The sequence below is a fragment of the Balaenoptera acutorostrata genome, chromosome 8 (genome assembly GCF_949987535.1).
Source record: "Balaenoptera acutorostrata chromosome 8, mBalAcu1.1, whole genome shotgun sequence".
NCBI lineage: Eukaryota > Metazoa > Chordata > Mammalia > Artiodactyla > Balaenopteridae > Balaenoptera > Balaenoptera acutorostrata.
In genome coordinates this window covers 94439532-94461614 of record NC_080071.1, presented here as the reverse complement: position 1 = coordinate 94461614, position 22083 = coordinate 94439532, and the positions used below count along the sequence as shown (strand labels likewise).

The following is a 22083-nucleotide window of genomic DNA, read 5'->3' as shown; positions in this document are numbered from 1 at the left end:
ATGCGGGCAGTGTGGAACAGGAGACCTGACGCCTAGCCCTGCCTCCCACTTATTAACTAGTGTACTCTGAGCACGTCTCTGGAACTGAACCCTCCATTTTCTATGAAATGGGAATTGCTTATACTGCCTCTGTCACATGTTTGTAGAGAATAATGAATGAGAAAGTGTTTGACTCTTGGTAAAGCTTTTTAAACGTCGGAGCTGTTTGAAAGAGATCCAGGGAGTTCAGTGGGTAAAACTCCAACTCATGAGCTCAGTCGAGGAGAGTCCTTAGGGTCTAAAGCCTTAGCTAAGACTTCCATTGCCAACCATCAGGCAGTAAGAGGATCTGGAATTAACTTCCACATGTGAACAACTGAAGAACTGGACAAGATCCAGGAAGTAAGTCTTTTCAGATGTTAGAAAAAAGACAGTGCAAGACGGTGACCCAGAGAGAAGGGGAACAAGATGAGCTCTGTGATGGTCCTGGAATTCAGCCTGGAGGCACTTTTTGGACTGTGTTGTGGGTTAGGGAGAATCCAAGCAGTGGTTACACTGAGTGGGCAAAACAGAGATTGGAGTTGGGGAGGCAGAGGAAGCTGAAACTTGTGGGTCAGTACGGAGAGGAGGGAGCTATGCAGAGGAAGAGCTCCAGAAATCTGGAGGGGGCGGTCCTCTTGAAAATTAAGCTATGTGTGCATAGGGTGAGTAAAGATGGGCAATGAGGAACTACTGAGGAGCTGCACAGTTCCCAGAGCCAGAGTGGAGAGATCTTGATTAATAGTAGGCTGTTCCAGAGAAATAGAAACCCCAGAAAGGAGAAAGACCTTGCCTTAAAAATGGGGCAGAATTAACCCCAGAATAAAGGCTATGCTAAAGCCACCCTAAAACAGGCCTCAAAAGGATCCATCTAAACTGCCTTGCAAAAAAACAAAAAACCAGAAGTAAAACAAAGGAACAGGACAAGGATGCCCACTCTCACCACTTCTATTCAACGTAGTATTGGAAATCCTAGGCACAGCAATCAGATAAGAAAAAGAAGTAAAAGATATTTAAATTGGAAGGGAAGAGGTAAAACTGTCACTATTTGCAGATGGCAGATACTCTATATAGAGAACACTGAGGTTGCCACACAAAAACTGTTAGAACTAGTAAGTAAGTTCAGCAAGGTAGCAGGATGCAAGATTAATATACAGAAATCTGTTGCACTTCTTTACACTAATAATGAAATATCAGAAAGAGCAAAAAAAAAAATCCTGCTTAAAATTACATTTTAAAAAAGCCCTAGGAATAAAGTTAACCAAGGAGGTGAAATACCTATATGCTGAAAACTAAAACATTGATTAAGGGAACTGAAGATGATTCAAAGACATGGAAAGATATCCTGTGCTCTTGGATTGGAAGAACTAATATTATTAAAATGGCTGTACTATGCAAAGCCATCTACAGATTTAATGCGACCCCTGTCAACACAGCTGTGACATCTGTCACAGAACGAGAACAAACAGCCCTGAAGTTTATATGGAACCGCAGAAGACCACAAATTGCCCAGCAGTCCTGAGGAAAATGAACACGGCTGGAGGTATGACCCTTCCAGACTTCAGACTGCACTACCAAACTACGGTAATCGGAACAGTGTAGTATTGGCACAAAAACAGACATACAGATCAGTGGAACAGAATAGAGAGCCCAGAAATAAGCCCACACACCTATGGTCAATTAGTCTTTGAAAAAGGAGGCAAGAATATACAATGGCGAAAAGACAGTCTCTTTAACAAGTGGTGTTGGGAAAGCTGGACAGTTACATGTAAATCAGTGAAATTAGAACATTCCCACACACCACATACAAAAATAAACTCAGAAAGGTCTAAAGACCTAAACGTAAGATGTGACACCATAAACCCCTGGAAGAGGACATGGGACATGGGACATGGGACATGGGACATGGACATAGGACATAGGACATAGGACATGGACATAGGACATGGGACATGGGACATGGGACATGGGACATGGGACATAGGACATGGACATAGGACATGGGACATGGACATAGGACATAGGACATAGGACATGGACATGGGACATGGGACATGGGACATGGGACATGGACATGGGACATGGGACATGGACATGGGACATAGGACATAGGACATGGACATAGGACATGGACATGGGACATGGGACATGGGACATGGGACATGGGACATGGACATAGGACATAGGACATGGACATGGGACATGGGACATGGGACATGGGACATGGGACATAGGACATAGGACATGGACATGGGACATGGGACATAGGACATGGACATGGGACATAGGACATGGACATGGGACATGGGACATAGGACATGGACATGGGACATAGGACATAGGACATGGACATAGGACATAGGACATGGACATAGGACATGGACATAGGACATAGGACATAGGACATGGACATAGGACATGGACATAGGACATAGGACATAGGACATGGACATAGGACATGGACATAGGACATAGGACATGGACATGGGACATGGGACATGGGACATGGGACATGGACATGGGACATAGGACATAGGACATAGGACATGGACATAGGACATAGGACATAGGACATGGACATAGGACATAGGACATAGGACATAGGACATGGACATGGGACATGGGACATGGGACATAGGACATAGACATGGGACATGGACATGGGACATGGGACATGGGACATAGGACATGGACATAGGACATAGGACATAGACATAGGACATGGACATGGGACATGGGACATGGGACATAGGACATAGGACATAGGACATAGGACATGGACATGGGACATGGACATGGGACATGGGACATGGGACATGGGACATGGGACATAGGACATGGACATGGACATAGGACATAGGACATGGACATAGGACATAGGACATAGGACATGGACATAGGACATAGGACATAGGACATAGGACATGGACATAGGACATGGACATAGGACATAGGACATAGGACATAGGACATGGACATAGGACATAGGACATAGGACATAGGACATGGACATGGGACATGGGACATGGGACATGGACATGGGACATGGGACATGGACATAGGACATAGGACATAGGACATGGACATAGGACATGGACATGGGACATGGGACATGGGACATGGGACATGGGACATAGGACATGGACATGGGACATGGGACATGGGACATGGGACATAGGACATAGGACATGGAACATGGGACATGGGACATAGGACATGGACATGGGACATAGGACATGGACATGGGACATGGGACATAGGACATGGACATGGGACATAGGACATAGGACATGGACATAGGACATAGGACATAGGACATGGACATAGGACATGGACATAGGACATAGGACATAGGACATGGACATAGGACATGGACATAGGACATAGGACATAGGACATGGACATAGGACATGGGACATGGGACATGGGACATGGACATGGGACATAGGACATAGGACATAGGACATGGACATAGGACATAGGACATAGGACATAGGACATGGACATGGGACATGGGACATGGGACATGGGACATAGACATGGGACATGGACATGGGACATGGGACATGGGACATGGGACATAGGACATGGACATAGGACATAGGACATAGACATAGGACATGGACATGGGACATGGGACATGGGACATAGGACATAGGACATAGGACATAGGACATGGGACATGGACATGGAACATGGGACATGGGACATGGGACATGGGACATGGGACATAGGACATGGACATGGGACATAGGACATAGGACATGGACATAGGACATAGGACATAGGACTAGGACATAGGACATAGGACATGGACATAGGACATAGGACATGGACATAGGACATAGGACATAGGACATGGACATAGGACATAGGACATAGGACATGGACATAGGACATAGGACATAGGACATAGGACATGGACATGGGACATGGGACATGGGACATGGGACATAGGACATAGACATAGGACATGGACATGGGACATGGGACATGGGACATAGGACATAGGACATAGGACATAGACATAGGACATGGACATGGGACATGGGACATAGGACATAGGACATAGGACATGGACATAGGACATAGGACATAGACATAGGACATGGACATGGACATGGGACATGGGACATGGGACATGGGACATAGGACATAGGACATAGGACATAGGACATGGACATGGGACATGGGACATGGACATGGGACATGGGACATGGGACATAGGACATAGGACATAGGACATGGACATAGGACATAGGACATAGGACATGGACATAGGACATAGGACATAGGACATGGACATAGGACATGGACATAGGACATAGGACATGGACATAGGACATGGACATAGGACATAGGACATAGGACATGGACATAGGACATGGACATAGGACATAGGACATGGACATGGGACATGGGACATGGGACATGGACATAGGACATAGGACATAGGACATAGGACATGGACATAGGACATAGGACATGGACATAGGACATAGGACATAGGACATGGACATGGGACATGGGACATGGGACATGGGACATAGGACATAGACATAGGACATGGACATGGGACATGGGACATGGGACATGGGACATGGGACATAGGACATGGACATAGGACATAGGACATAGACATAGGACATAGACATAGGACATGGACATGGGACATGGGACATAGGACATGGGACATAGGACATAGGACATGGACATGGGACATGGACATGGGACATGGGACATGGGACATGGGACATAGGACATAGGACATAGGACATGGACATGGGACATAGGACATAGGACATGGACATAGGACATAGGACATAGGACATGGACATAGGACATAGGACATAGGACATAGGACATGGACATAGGACATAGGACATGGACATAGGACATAGGACATAGGACATGGACATAGGACATAGGACATGGACATGGGACATGGGACATGGGACATGGGACATGGGACATAGGACATAGACATAGGACATGGACATGGGACATGGGACATAGGACATAGGACATAGGACATGGACATAGGACATAGGACATAGACATAGGACATGGACATGGGACATGGGACATAGGACATAGGACATAGGACATGGACATGGGACATGGACATGGACATGGGACATGGGACATGGGACATGGGACATAGGACATAGGACATGGACATGGGACATAGGACATAGGACATGGACATAGGACATAGGACATAGGACATGGACATAGGACATAGGACATAGGACATAGGACATGGACATAGGACATAGGACATAGGACATGGACATGGGACATGGGACATGGGACATGGACATGGGACAGGGGACAGGGGACAGGGGACATGGGACATGGGACATGGGACATGGACATAGGACAGAGGACAGAGGACAGAGGACATGGGACATAGGACATGGACATAGGACATGGACATGGGACATGGGACATAGGACAGAGGACAGAGGACAGAGGACAGAGGACATGGACATAGGACATAGGACATGGACATAGGACATGGACATGGGACATGGGACATGGGACATAGGACATGGACATAGGACATGGACATGGGACATGGGACATGGGACATGGGACATGGGACATAGGACATGGACATAGGACATAGGACATGGACATGGGACATGGACATGGGACATGGGACATGGGACATAGGACATGGACATAGGACATGGACATGGGACATGGGACATGGGACATGGGACATAGGACATGGACATAGGACATGGACATGGGACATAGGACATAGGACATAGGACATGGACATAGGACATGGACATGGGACATGGTACATGGGACATAGGACATAGGACATGGACATGGGACATGGACATGGGACATAGGACATAGGACATAGGACATGGACATAGGACATGGACATGGGACATGGGACATGGGACATGGGACATGGGACATAGGACATGGACATAGGACATAGGACATAGGACATGGACATAGGACATGGACATGGGACATGGGACATGGGACATAGGACATAGGACATAGGACATGGACATAGGACATAGGACAGGACATGGACATGGGACATGGGACATGGGACATGGGACATGGGACATAGGACATGGACATAGGACATGGACATAGGACATAGGACATGGACATAGGACATAGGACATAGGACATGGGACATGGGACATAGGACATAGGACATAGGACATGGACATAGGACATAGGACATAGGGCATGGACATAGGACATAGGACATAGGACATGGACATAGGACATAGACATAGGACATAGGACATAGGACATGGACATAGGACATAGGACATAGGACATAGACATAGGACATAGGACATGGACATAGGACATAGGACATAGACATAGGACATAGGACATAGGACATGGACATAGGACATAGGACATGGACATAGGACATAGGACATAGGACATGGACATAGGACATAGGACATGGACATAGGACATAGGACATAGGACATGGACATAGGACATGGACATAGGACATAGGACATGGACATAGGACATAGGACATAGGACATGGACATAGGACATGGACATAGGACATAGGACATGGACATAGGACATGGACATAGGACATAGGACATAGGACATGGACATAGGACATGGACATAGGACATAGGACATGGACATGGGACATGGGACATGGGACATGGACATAGGACATAGGACATAGGACATAGGACATGGACATAGGACATAGGACATGGACATAGGACATAGGACATAGGACATGGACATGGGACATGGGACATGGGACATGGGACATAGACATAGGACATGGACATGGGACATGGGACATGGGACATGGGACGTGGGACATAGGACATGGACATAGGACATAGGACATAGACATAGGACATGGACATGGGACATGGGACATGGGACATGGGACATGGGACATAGGACATAGGACATGGACATGGGACATGGACATGGGACATGGGACATGGGACATGGGACATAGGACATAGGACATAGGACATGGACATGGGACATAGGACATAGGACATGGACATAGGACATAGGACATAGGACATGGACATAGGACATAGGACATAGGACATAGGACATGGACATAGGACATAGGACATGGACATAGGACATAGGACATAGGACATGGACATAGGACATAGGACATGGACATGGGACATGGGACATGGGACATGGGACATGGGACATAGGACATAGACATAGGACATGGACATGGGACATGGGACATAGGACATAGGACATAGGACATGGACATAGGACATAGGACATAGACATAGGACATGGACATGGGACATGGGACATAGGACATAGGACATAGGACATGGACATGGGACATGGACATGGACATGGGACATGGGACATGGGACATGGGACATAGGACATAGGACATGGACATGGGACATAGGACATAGGACATGGACATAGGACATAGGACATAGGACATGGACATAGGACATAGGACATAGGACATAGGACATGGACATAGGACATAGGACATAGGACATGGACATGGGACATGGGACATGGGACATGGACATGGGACAGGGGACAGGGGACAGGGGACATGGGACATGGGACATGGGACATGGACATAGGACAGAGGACAGAGGACAGAGGACATGGGACATAGGACATGGACATAGGACATGGACATGGGACATGGGACAGAGGACAGAGGACAGAGGACAGAGGACATGGACATAGGACATAGGACATGGACATAGGACATGGACATGGGACATGGGACATGGGACATAGGACATGGACATGGGACATGGACATGGGACATGGGACATGGGACATGGGACATGGGACATGGGACATAGGACATGGACATAGGACATAGGACATGGACATGGGACATGGACATGGGACATGGGACATGGGACATAGGACATGGACATAGGACATGGACATGGGACATGGGACATGGGACATGGGACATAGGACATGGACATAGGACATGGACATGGGACATAGGACATAGGACATAGGACATGGACATAGGACATGGACATGGGACATGGTACATGGGACATGGGACATAGGACATGGACATGGGACATGGACATGGGACATAGGACATAGGACATAGGACATGGACATAGGACATGGACATGGGACATGGGACATGGGACATGGGACATGGGACATAGGACATGGACATAGGACATAGGACATAGGACATGGACATAGGACATGGACATGGGACATGGGACATAGGACATAGGACATAGGACATGGACATAGGACATAGGACAGGACATGGACATGGGACATGGGACATGGGACATGGGACATGGGACATAGGACATGGACATAGGACATGGACATAGGACATAGGACATGGACATAGGACATAGGACATAGGACATGGGACATGGGACATAGGACATAGGACATAGGACATGGACATAGGACATAGGACATAGGGCATGGACATAGGACATAGGACATAGGACATGGACATAGGACATAGACATAGGACATAGGACATAGGACATGGACATAGGACATAGGACATAGGACATAGACATAGGACATAGGACATGGACATAGGACATAGGACATAGACATAGGACATAGGACATAGGACATGGACATAGGACATAGGACATGGACATAGGACATAGGACATAGGACATGGACATAGGACATAGGACATGGACATAGGACATAGGACATAGGACATGGACATAGGACATGGACATAGGACATAGGACATGGACATAGGACATAGGACATAGGACATAGGACATGGACATAGGACATAGGACATAGGACATAGACATAGGACATAGGACATGGACATAGGACATAGGACATAGACATAGGACATAGGACATAGGACATAGGACATGGACATAGGACATAGGACATAGGACATGGACATAGGACATAGGACATAGACATAGGACATAGGACATAGGACATGGACATAGGACATAGGACATAGGACATGGACATAGGACATAGGACATAGGACATAGGACATAGACATAGGACATAGGACATGGACATAGGACATAGGACATAGGACATGGACATAGGACATAGGACATAGGACATAGGACATGGACATAGGACATGGACATAGGACATAGGACATAGGACATAGGACATAGGCACAGCGACCTTTCACATGAATTGTAGCGGCATTTTCTTAAATCCGTCTCCCAAGGCAAAAGAAAGAAAAGCAAAAATAAACAAATGGGACCTAGTCAAACTTTAAAGCTTTTGCACAGTAAAGGAAACTATCAACAAAACAAAAAGACAACCTACGGAATGGGAGAAAATATTTGCAAACAATGTGACTAACAAGGGCTTAATTTCCAAAACATACAAACAGCTCATACAACTCAACAACAAAAAGACAAACAACCCAATCTAAAACTGGGCAGAAGACATAAATAAACATTTTCCCAAAGAGGACATACGGATGGCTAACAGGCACATGAAAACATGCTCAACATCGCTAATTATTAGAGAAATGCAAATCAGAACCACAATGAGGTATCACCTCACACCAATCAGAATTGCTATCATCAAAAAGTCTACAAATAGTAAACACTGGAGGGGGTTTGGAAAAAAGGGAACCTTCATACGCTGTTGGTGGGAATGTAAATTGGTGCAGCCACTTTGGAGAACAGTATGGAGGTTCCTTAAAATACTAAAAATAGAGTTACCATGTGATCTAGCAATCCCACTCCTGGGTATATATCCAGAAAAAAGGAAAACACTAATTCAAAAAGATACATGAACCCCAATGTTCATAGCAGCACTGTTTATAATAGCCAAGACTTGGAAACAACCCAAGTGCCCATCGACAGACGATTGGCTTAAGAGGTTGTGGTACATATATACAACAGAATATTACTCAGCCATAAAAAAGAATGAAACATTCCCATTTGCAGCAACATGGATGGACCTAGGGAATATTATGCTTAGTGAAGTGTGAAAGACAAATACTATACGATATCATTTGTATGTGGAATCTAAAAAATAATACAAATGGATCTATATACCAAACAGAAACAGACTCACAGACATAGAAAACTTATGGTTACCAAAGGGGAGAGGTGGCAGGGGGAGGGATAAATTAGGAGTATGGGATTAACAGATACAAACTACTATACATAAAATAGATAAGCAACAGGGATTTACTGTGTAGCACAGGAAATTATACCCAATATCTTGTAATAACCTGTAGTGGAATATAATCTGCAAAACAAACAAAAAACCAAACCAAAAAACTGAATCACTATGCTGTACACGTGAAACTAATGCAATATTGTAAATCAACTTTACTTCAATAAAAAAATTAAAAATAAAACAAAAACAAACATTCTTGAAAAGAATGCCAAAAAAAAAGTTCCAACAGTCTGTACCATAAAGTTTATAATGTCTAACATCCCAACAAAAAAATTACAAGAGTATCAGTCATACAAAGAGTCAAGAAAATGTGACCCATAAACAGGAAAAAAATTGAATAGAAAAACACCCAGAAATGAGAGCAATAACTGAAATAGCAGACATCTGTTATAAATTTGCTGTACACGTTCAGTGATGTAAAGGAAAATATAAACATAATGAGAGAAGTGGAGGCTCAAAGAAAGAACTAAATGGAACTTCTGGAGATGATGAAACACAATATCTGGGACTTCCCTGGTGGCACAGTGGTTAAGAATCCGCCTGCCAATGCAGGGGACACAGGTTCAATCCCTGGTCTGGAAAGATCCCACATGCCGTGGAGCAGCTAAGCCCATGTGCCACAACTACTGAGCCTGCGCTCTAGAGCCCATGAGCCACAACTACTGAGCCCATGTGCCACAACTACTGAAGCCCGCACGCCTAGAGCCCATGCTCTGCGACGAGAAGCCACCGCAGTGAGAAGCCCATGCACCGCAACAGAGTAGCCCCGCTCGCCGCAACCAGAGAAAGCCTGTGAGCAACAACGAAGACCCAACACAGCCAAAACAAAACAAAACAAACAAAAAACCACAATATCTGAAATGAAAATTTTGCTGAATGGGATTAATGGTAGGTTAGACACTGCAGAAGAAAACATCAGTGAAATTGAAGGCCTAGCAATACAATCTATCCAAAACAAAGTAAAGAGAAAAAAGAGTGAAAAAAAGGAAAAGAGCCTCAGTGACCTGTGGGACAATATCAGTCTAATACGTGCTTAATTGGAGTCCCAGAAGAAGGAGAGAAATGGATGCATAGAAAAAGTGTTTGAAGAAGTAATGGCTAAAATTTTCCAAATTTGATGAAAGCTAAAACCACAGAGGTGAAGCTTAACAAACTCCAGAGAGTAAAAACACATGTACATAACCTACCAAAGCACATCATAATTAAATTTCCCAAAAAACAGTAATAAAGAGAAAACGTAAAAGCAAGCCACAGGTGATGGGGACCACGTTAACACATAGAGGAGCAAGAATAAGAGTGACTGAAGTTTTCCCATCTGAAACTGCAAGCCAGAAGACAAAGGAATGACCTCTTTGAAGTGCTGAAATTTGAAGAAACCACAATTATCAACCAAAACTTCTGTGTTCAGCAAATGTGTCTTTTGAAAATGAAGGTGAAATAAAAGCCTTTTCAGACAAACAGAAGCAAAGGGAATTCATCACCAGCAGACCTGCCCTATAAGAAATGTTACAGTGAGCTCTTTAGGCCAAGGTAAATGGTACCAGATGGAATCTTAGATCTGCACGAAGGCATGAAGAGCGCTGGAAACGGTAGACGTGTAAGCCCCTACAAAAGACTTTATACTCTCAACATTTTTAAAAAAGATAATTGTCTGTTGAGAGCAAAAGTAACACACGGTGTCGTTCATAGCATATGTAGAAGTAAAACGTCTGGCAGTGATAGAAAGGAGAAGTAGAAGCTTGCTGTTGCATGTCTTCCATGATATTGAAGTTGTGTTGTAATTCAAGGTATATTGTGATCAGTTGAAGATGCATATTTTAAATCCCAGAGCAGCCACTAAAGAAAATAAACCAAAGAAGTATATCAGTGAGCCAACAGTACAGGTAAAATAGAATCCTAAAAAATAATCCAAAAGTAGGCAGGAAAAGAGAAAGTAACAAAGATAAGATGGGACAGATAGAAAACAATATGTTAGATTTAAACCCAATCACATCAGTCATTTTATTAACATGTAAATGGTCTAAACACCCCAGTAAAAACCAGAGATGTCAGACTGGATGTATGGCAAGACCCTCGCAAATGCTAAATACAAGGAAGTCCCTTTCAGATGCAACAGGTTGAAATCACTGGGTGGAACGCTATGGGCACGTGCAGGGCTCTCCCAGTCCTGGTGGTCTCCCAGTCCTTGGTGGTCGCCCCCGGCGCTGGTGTAACTAACACAGTCGGAAGACGCAGGTGCAGGGGCTCTGGAGTGCCATTCCACAAAGTCCAAATTCAGGGGCCTGTAAACCTGGGTTCCCAAGTCCCAGTGCAGCTCAGTGCCTCTGGTGTGTCCCTGCTGCGTGTCACGCTGGCTTCATGTCCAGGCTCAAGTCAAGCCTTCTGTCTTGCCTTCCTGCATCCCATCCCAGTGATCTTTAAACATGTCAGGTGTCACTTCAGCTCAGTGTCCTTCAGTAGCTCCCCACTTCCCAGAGGACACATGCAGGTCCTTCCATGGGTTTGCAAGGCCCACCCTCCACGCCCCCTCGCTCGCTCGGCTCCAGCCCTGCTGGCCTTCCTGCTCCTTAGACGGGCGGGCAGGCTCCTGATTTCAGGGCCTTGGCAACAGATACACTCTGACTGGGCCATTCTTCCCTCAGATATCTCCGCCCGCCCATGTCTGGTCATGTCATCTTCTCCATGAGGCTTCCCCTGACACCCTGCCGAATGCTGCTGCCACCCCCTCCTGCGCCCCGGCCCTGGCTCTCCTGGCCCTGCGTATTCCTTTCTTCCATCCTCCTTTAGCGCTTGCCACCATTTAAAACACTGCAGGACAAACTCGTGCTTCTTGTGTACTGTGACTCCCTCAGCTAGAACGTCAGGACTCCCAGGGCAAGACTTTGGCCCGTTCGGCTCGCTGATGTGTGCTGAGTGTTCCGAACCACGCCTGGCACACGGGAGGTGTTCGTCCGTATTTGTGGACGAAGTAGGTTGTAAGTATGACCCATGGAGTCAAGAGTGTTAGCAAGAAAGGTGCTAAGAGGTGGGCTCGGCAGACTCCTTCCTCAGCCTGTCTTACAGATGGGGAAACTGAGGCATGAGCGCCTTGCCCAGGGCTGTGTCGGGAACTCACGGCAGAACCAAGACTCGAGGTCTCCTGTGCTGAGAAGAGGAGCGGCACTTGCTGGAATCTCTCCGCGTGCCCCGCCATCCCAGGAAGGGAGGCTGATGCCGCTCCAGGGCGCGGGGAAGGAAGGCCCAAGGGCAGGAGCAGGGGATCGCGCTTCTAGGCCTCATGTGGCTCTGCTCCCAGCTGCACAGCCTTAGGCAAGTTTTTCAGCCCTTTTGCCTCAGTTTCCTAACTTGTCGCATGGAGGGGGTGGGTGGTCAAAGCAAGCCCCTTCCGTGCTGTGACTACTAGACCTCAGGGGCCTGTGCGGACAGGGCGGAAGCAGCTGAGGGTCAGGAACGCGCTACAGCCGTGGTGAAGGCGGAGGGGAGGGACTTACACGTGGTGACAGACGCCTCCTTCCCAGACCGGAAAGGACTTTGTCTCCGAGAACAGGCGTGTGCAGGGCTGGGGCACCTTTCTGCAGGCTGCTGGCACGGAGGAAAGGGCCGTCGCTTACAAGGAGCTCGAGGCCACGGTGGCCCTCTTCCTGCAGCCACTGTAGGTCCGGGGTTCTGCCCAGCCACTTCCCGGGCTGGCGGCCCTGTCCCCGGGGCTGCTGAGCGCCTGCGGGTGCTGCTCTGGGTGGGCGTCCTGGGAGCCTGCAGGCTGGCTTCCCTCGGGGCTGGTCGGAGGCTCTGGGTCTGGCAGGCTCAGGGCTGTGTGGCTCGCGTGGGAACTTCTGTCCACGAGCCTCTCGTCCTCAGCCCGGAAGTCAGAGGCAGGCCCGTGGCCCTTTTCCCTCCCACCGCCTTGTTTGGTCCCCAGGCGAGAAGAGCCCCCTCCTCCCCCCTTCCCTGTGGAGCGGCTGTCGCTGGGTCCCTGTGACTGTCCCAGACCTTTCACCCTGGCGCTTCGGGGCAGTGGGAGGCCTGGCGGCTCACTGCCTGCCAGCCTCCCTCCCTGGACGCTTGGAGGTCTGGGGCACCGTGGCCAGGCCCCTGTCCCGGCACCTCATGGCTGGAGGTCCTTGCGGCAAACCCCCCCTGGGGCCAGCGGTCCCATCGGAGCCTGCCGTCACAAGCGTGTCGGGGCCAGGCCCCAGCCACAGTGACCCCCAGCAGGCCAGGGGAGCGGCCCCAAACTTACCGAGCTCACAGTGTCTGCCTTTGAACCCCGGGCTGCACTCACAGCTGCGGGCATCCTCGCCAGGCACACAGGTGCCTCCGTTCTGACAGGGGTTTTCTGAACAGTTCCCAGGGGCACCTGTGAACGGCCACGAGCGGTTAGTCTCGGGGCCCCACGGGAAGGCCTGACAGCATTCCCAGGTTGCTGCCTCTTGCTGCCCCCTACACCAGTGGGCCCTAGGGGTGGTCAGAGAGCAGAGGCAGAAGACTGGCCTCAGTGTGCTCAGCCCTGACCCCGTTACCTCGAGGGAGAGCGGGAGGGCTCTCGGTGCCAAGCCGCCGTCACAAGGCAGAGGAGCCTCGGCTCACAGCTTAGGTCATGGCTGCACCCTGGTCGCCTTTGGGAGAGACTGCCCGCTCTGCCCTGGCCTGTGCCCCCTGCCCCACACTTCTGCTGACTTTGCCCCGCTGCACAGGGCTTCTTCTACTTGGAACACAGAGGCCAACCCTAGAGATCCCTCCTCATCCTCCAGCGCCTGTCCCCGAGCCGCCTGTGTGTCCCCAAGCCCCAGCCCCAGGCGGCCTCTGTGCAGGACTCTGCTGGCGTCTGTGCCCCTTGGGCCGCTGTCTGCCTTCCGCACTGCGGGAGCTGGAGGCGGGTTGGTCAGTGGTGCTGCCTGGGAGGGGCAGACCTGTCCCTCCCCCCTTAGAGTCCACTGTCCTTTTTCTTTTTTTTTTAGAGCTTTGCAAGATAGCTGGTTTCATTTTTAACTCTTAAAAAACTGAGAAACACAAAAGAATAAGAATCGTGCATACGCCACCACTTCCAATACCCCCTCCACACCTAATCCAGCCTTTCCCCCTTCCCCCCTCCTCAGCAACCGCCTCGTGGGGGGAGGTTTATTAACATTTTGCCAATCTTGTTTAATCTATTTCCAGCTTTCCATCTGCCTTTCTTTCTCTAGTTGGAGAATTTCAAAGCAGTTCACAGAAACCACTTCACCTGTAAATATGTCAGCAAGTATCTAATACATAAAGACTTAAGAAATTTTCACGTAAGCACAATACTATTATTACAAAATTAACAGTAGTTCCTTAATATCACAAGAAACTGCAGTCTGTGTTCAAATTTCCCTGATCATCTTTAAAAATGTCACTTACAGTTGGTCCCATCTAATTCAGATTCATAAAGATTCACATTGCCTTAGTTTGATGTATCTCAAGTCTCTTTTAATCTATAAATTTAACCTTCTTCCCCTCTGTATTTATTGAAGAAATGAGGTCATTTGTCCCGTGGAATTCCCATCCTCTGGGTCTGACTGACGGCAGTAACTCGCCCCCTCCCCATGTTTCCTGTTAACTGGTAGTAAGAGAAAGGGGCTTAATAGGATTCAGGTTCACATGGTCTTTGCTTTGGCTTCACAGGTGGTGGTTGTGTGCCCTTCGGCTACACCAGGAGACATATGATGTCTCCACATTTGGTTTTCATGATGTGAGGATCGATCACTGGTTCAGTGTTGGCAGCCTGATTAATCCAGAGTAAAGTTCTCTTAGGCTCTGCACCTGATGGCTTGAGAAGTCATATAGATCCCTGATCTCTCACTAGGGTCAGGTCTAATGTGATCTGTCACTCCTCTGCCTACACTAGCTGGGGAGACCCTCTGAAGACCTGCTCTCCTTCACCCACCCCTTGGTCACCCTAAAATACAGTCCATACAGGCAAGGCCAGGTAAATGCTCCATTCTTTTCATTTGTACACTTGCAGAGTGAGTTGGTCCCCCAGCAAGCTCTAAAGTTGACCAATACGTTGTTCTTTCTTTTTGACCATTGTTAAGACCTTGTGGACGTGTATATATTTGATGGGCTTCAGTCTGTTGCTGTCATTAGCTTTCTTCATGCTCAAATTATCCCATCTTTGGCCAGTGGGAGCCCCTTCAGGTTGGCTCCTGTGCCCTTTAGACATAATCCTAGTTGCTTTTGAAAGCTTGCTTGCTTTTTTACAAGTATGTCCTAGGCTTTTTTTTTTTAGGCCGCACTGCACAGTTTGCAGAATCTTAGTTCCCCAGCCAGGGATTGAACCCGGGCCCTTGGAAGTGAAAGGGCAGAGTTCTAACCACTCGACTTCCAGGGAATTCCCATGTCCTGGGCTTATTTTGTCCATGTTCTGCTTCAGCCTTGGAATCAGCTATTTCTCTGAAGACCCCAGTCTATATATTTATTTATTTATTTTTAAAAATATTTATTTATTTATTTGGCTGCTCTGGGTCTTAGTTGCGGCACACGGGATCTTCATTGCTGTGTGCAGGATCTTTAGTTGCGGCATGCAGGATCTTTTTTTTTTTTTTTTTAATCACCTGGTAGAGGTTTTGTTTTGTTTTGTTTTGTTTTAAAGTTTTAATTTATTGATTGATTGATTGCTTGATTGCTATGTTGGGTCTTCGTTTCTGTGCGAGGGCTTTCTCTAGTTGCGGCAAGCGGGGGCCACTCTTCATCGCGGTGCGCGGGCCTCTCACTATCGTGGCCTCTCCTGTTGCGGAGCACAGGCTCCAGACGCGCAGGCTCAGTAGTTGTGGCTCACGGGCCCAGCTGCTCCGCGGCATGTGGGATCCTCCCAGACCAGGGCGCGAACCCGTGTCCCCTGCATTAGCAGGCAGATTCTCAACCACTGCGCCACCAGGGAAGCCCAGGATCTTTTTTTAGTTGTGGCATGTGGGACCTAGTTCCCTGACCAGAGATCGAACCCAGGCCCCCTGCATTGGGAGCATAGAGTCTTAACCACTGGACCGCCCGGGAAGTCCCCCGCTGGTTCCCTGTAGTGGAGAATGGTGTCTAGAGTCCACAGTCTGGCTGATCAAGGTGCTCACTGTTACTGTGGTGTCAGTGCTCCAGGTCTTTTCAGGAGACAGAACTAGGAAGTCAGATTTAAAAAATAAAAATGAACAAATTATGAGTTCATTCCAGTATTTCCAGTTCAAATGAACAGAATTAAATAAAAATAAAATCAGGGGTTTTACTTAACTTCTTTGATTTTTATATTGTATCACTTTATGCTGAAAATCTTTGTGGCATTAACATAATTATTTTCTTCATCCCACAATGTACATGTAATAGTTTAGAAATGACATTAAGATCACTGAGTACAGCTTAAAATTTCTTGGCAATTCTTTTAATCCTTAGATTATATCCCACTAGATGTTAATAGTCAGAATGCTGTTTTATTTATTTTGGCTGCGCCGGGTCTTAGTTGCAGCACGTGGGATCTTTAGTTGCTGCATGTGGACTTCTTAGTTGCGGCATGCGGACTTCTTAGCTGCGGCATGCATGTGGGATCTAATTCCCCAACCAGGGATCGAACCTGGGCCCCCTGCATTGGGAGCATGGAGTCTTACCCACTGGACCACCAGGGAAGTCCCTAGAATGCTGTTTTAAAAATCACTTGAAGTGATGCTTTTTTTCCCTGGGTGGTTATGCCATTGGCATGGTTAATAAATTTCAGTTTGTTTTCAAATTTTAGGCATTGCTTTTTTTTTTGGTGTCATTTAAAAAAACATTTTCTTATTTCTAAAGTCACATCTATAAAGGTACATTTAGAGATACCTATCCTCCCTCTCCATTCCCTTTACTTCTTCATTCTCGTTCTTTGCTTCATTATAGAGTTAATCATTTTTATTAGTTTTATTTATTTTTAAATATAAGAAAACAGATATATACATTCATATTACCCTTCCCCACTTTCCTACACAAAAGAGATACCAAAAACACTGTTCTGCACTTTACATTTTGGAAACAGCTTTACTGAGATATACTTTATATACAGTTCAGCCATTTGAAGTGTACACTTCATAGATTTTTAGCATATCCACAGATATGTGCATCCATCACCATGGTCAATTTTAGAATGTTCTTATCACCTCAGAAAGAAACCCAGTACCCTTTAGCTCTCACGCCATATACCTCCACCCCCACTTCCAGTTTGAAGCAACCGTTGATCTACTTTCTATCACTATAGGTTTCCCTATTCTGGACTTTCATATGAATGGAATCAGATTATGTGTTCCTTATGACTGGCTTCTCTCACTTAGCATAATGTTTTCAAGGTTCATCTATGTTGTAGCATTTATCAGTACTTTATTCCTTTTTATGGTCCAATAATTTCCATTGTGTGAATATAACACATTTGTTCATCCATTCATCAGTTGTTTCCACCTTTCGGCAATTGTGAATAGTGCTGCAGTGACCATTTGTGTAAGTCCTTGTGTGGACATACGTTTTCATTTCTCTTGGGTGTGTAGCTAGGAGTGGAATTGCTGGGTCATATGGTAACTCCACGTTTAATTCTTCGAGGAACTGAAGCAGCTGCACGACTCTACATTCCCACCAGCAGTGGGTTCCAGTTTCTCCACATCCTCATCAGTGCTTGTGGTTATCTTGACTTTTTAATTCTAGCCATCCTGGTGTATTTGAAGAGGCATCTCACTGTGGTTTTGATTAGCATTTCCCTGATGACTAGTGATACCAAACATCTTCTCATGGGCTTGTTGCCATTTGTATATCTTCCTTGGAGAAATGTCTATTCAGATCCTTTGCTTATTTCTTAATTGGGTTATTTGTCTTCCTCTTATTCAGCTTTAAGAGTTCTTTATATATTTTAGATTCAGATCCCTTTTCAAATATACGATTTGCAAATATTTTCTCCCATTTTATGGGTTGTCTTTTCACTTCCTTGATGATGTCTTTTGAAGCACAAAATGTTTTAAATTTTGATGAAGTCTGACTTACCTTTTTTTTTCTTTTGTTGCTCTTGCTTTTGGTGCCATATCTAAGAATCCTTTGGGACTTCCCTGGAGGTCCGGTGGTTAAGAATCTGCCTTCCAGGGGACGTGGGTTCGATCCCTGGTTGGGGAACTAAGATCTCACATGCTGCGGGGCAGTTAAGCCCATGCGCCTCAACTGTTGAGCCCATGGGCTCTCGAGCCTGCGCGCCACAACTAGAGAGAAGGCCGTGTGCCACAACAAAAGATCCCGCGTGCCACAACTACGACCTGATGCAGCCAAAAATAAGTGAATGAATAAATATTTTTTAAAAAAATCCTTTGTCAAGTCCAAGGTAACACAGATTTACCCGTGTTTTCTTCTAAGAATTTTATAGTTTTAGCTCTTACATTTAGGTCTTTGATCCATTTTTAATTAATTTTGTGTATGGTGTGAGGTAGGGGGTCCAACTTCATTCTTTTGTATGTGGATATCCAGCTGTGCCAGCACCGTTTGCTGAAAAGACTCTTCTTTCCTCCACTGAATGGTCTTGGCACCCCTGTTGAAATCAGTTGACCACAGATGTATAGGTTTATTTCTGGACTCTTAATTCTATTCCACTGATTTATAAGTCTACCCTTGTGCCAGTATCTGGCACTGACTTGATTACCATTGCTTTGTACTAAGTTTTGACAAACGGGTATGTGAGTCTTCCTACTTTTTTAGGATGGTTTTTGCTATTCCGGGTCCCTTCCAATTCCATATGAACTTTAGACACTGTACATAACAATTATCCAGAGACATTTTATGGTAACCTTACAGAACATGGAAGTGTGCAGGGGTGTTTAGAACCTGTGAGCCCACGTCAGCAATCCTTACCCTCTGTACTTGGGACACCAGCCTGCAGAGACTGTGACTGACATTTGTGCCATGCTCGGGCAGCTGGGACCCGAACCCTAGAGTTATATGCAGCAGTGGGGGTTTTACCGGTCACCACTGTCTGTAGCCTCATTTTACAAAGCTGTCTCCACTGAATCCTGAGTTTGTCATGACAGACAGACACACACACACACAAACACACGCACGAGTAAATAAAAAAAAAGAGAAGGCTGTTTTGAACGGAGGTGGGGGACAAGGATGGGGGTGCACCCTGGGGCGGGGGCAATGGGCTCCTCCTATATGAAGGATAAATTACAGAATAGAGAGGTTTAAGTTCTGCCCCCACTTGTATGGGTGTCAAGGGGATAAGGCCAGCATAGTCCAAAAGCCCTCCTGGGGTGAGAAATTGGGGGAAACAGGAAGAATTTGACCAGCTTCTGCGTTCACTCCAAGTTCCCAGGATGGCAGGAATCTTGGGAATCCTCCAGGAGCGTCTCCTGGGTGTTTGAAGGAGCGGCCCTGACCTGGAGAGTTGCTTGCTGAGCAAATGCCAAATCAGGAGCATTAACTGTGCTCTTGGGGTGCCTAGGGCTTTCTGGGGATCATCCTTTCCTTGAGAAAGAAAAGTCTAACAGCTACCAGAGAGAAGGAGCAGATTATTCTAGAAGGAAACGAACAAGATTGACACCCAGTGACAGCACAGTTGATGACAGTGGACAAATGTTTGAAGAACTGAATGGGAGAGGAACTTTGAACCTCGAATTTTATACCTAGCTAAATTGTCCTTCAAATGTGAGGGCTAATAAGTGTATTTTCAGGCATATAGGGCCTCAGAAGTTTGGCCATGTAAAGTTCCAACATGTACTTTGTGGACCTTGGCAAGCTGATTGTAAACTTTTACAGAAATACAGAGTCAAGAACAGCCAAGACACTGACGGGCAGCGAGAGGACTGGCCCTGTGGGACATCGAGCCTTACCAAAGAGGCAGCCTCTAAAGTGGTCGGGCTCGGCCTGAGGAAGCCAGGCAGCGGAATGGAGGAGGGGGGCCACGACAAGGTGCTGACCATGCCAGTTCTCGAGAGACACAAATCAGATCATAACAGTGCTCTTCACACCCGTCCTGCTGCCAGGGTCACGAAACCTGACAAGATCAGATTCTGGAGAGACTGGGGGCCAACTCACTGCACCTCTTGACCGCTGCTGGACGGAGTCCAGACTGATACCCCACTTAGAAGGCAACTCACATTCTCTTGTCACTTGGGCATTCACACATCCCGAGCCCGCACACGTGCCAGGAGATGTGTACAGGAACACAGAGCAGCACTGCTGACAACAGCAGGCACAGCCCACGTGCCCTCGGAGCGAGTTCACCGATGGACTAGATGCTGGACAGTGAGAGTGAACGAGCACAGGATGCTGGGCGAAAACGCGGGTCTGGGGGCGGCACACAGCCCGATGCTGCCCGGTGAGGAAAGCCTGCGGCTGTTGGGACACCCACGCGGGCGGTGAACTCACTCCTCCCTCCCATCCAGCCTCTGGTGGAGCAGAGGGACGGCAGCACGAATTCAAGCTCGTGGTTCAACAGCAAGACACAGGTTACTGCTTGTGTTCTGTCTGGTTCATGGGTGGCTTCCAGGTCTGAAGGCTGTTATTTTAGCAAAAGCTAACCAACCAGACTCACTAAGTAAAAGGGGGCCAGCCTGGCCCGATCGTGAGAATGTGACAGGAACCAAAGACCACGACTAATTTTGTGCACCTGGGGGCCATTAGAGATTGTTTTGTCCTGTTATCACCTAAAATCACCTCACACTCTCTCAAGGCTTCGTCCCTCATGTTAGCAAACACTGCAGATGGCAGTGACATCCGGGGCCAGCCTGGTACCACCTCGAATCGCTCCTTCAGAAGGGACCCAGGAGGGGTCACTCACATCCCTCTAAGTTCTGAATTTTGTGAAATGAAACATCTGATATTTAAAAGGGCTGACATAACGCAAGCCATCAGATAAAATGTTTGTTTTTTCACTTACAAAACGCCAGCAACAAGAGT

The 22083-nt window shown here is 47.0% G+C and overlaps 2 protein-coding genes across 20 annotated transcripts in view; one reads left to right on the top strand and one right to left on the bottom strand.

Annotated features, from left to right (window-relative positions):
- The window catches only part of SNED1 (sushi, nidogen and EGF like domains 1), a 98838-nt gene that overhangs the window by 7302 nt on the left and 69453 nt on the right, over positions 1–22083 (bottom strand). For 9 of the 18 annotated variants that reach the window (XM_057550815.1, XM_057550813.1, XM_057550824.1 and 6 more), the window contains 2 exons: positions 14429–14545; positions 13680–13770 (listed from right to left, as the gene is read on the bottom strand). The exons of 3 other annotated variants lie outside the window; for them this stretch is intronic. In XM_057550815.1, coding sequence (XP_057406798.1) covers positions 13680–13770; positions 14429–14545 — 208 coding nt within the window. 6 more of the 18 variants (XM_057550818.1, XM_057550820.1, XM_057550817.1 and 3 more) reach the window with 6 other exon arrangements.
- Positions 1–22083, top strand: part of MTERF4 (mitochondrial transcription termination factor 4) — a 95953-nt gene that overhangs the window by 12323 nt on the left and 61547 nt on the right. The gene's annotated exons all lie outside the window — the stretch shown is intronic.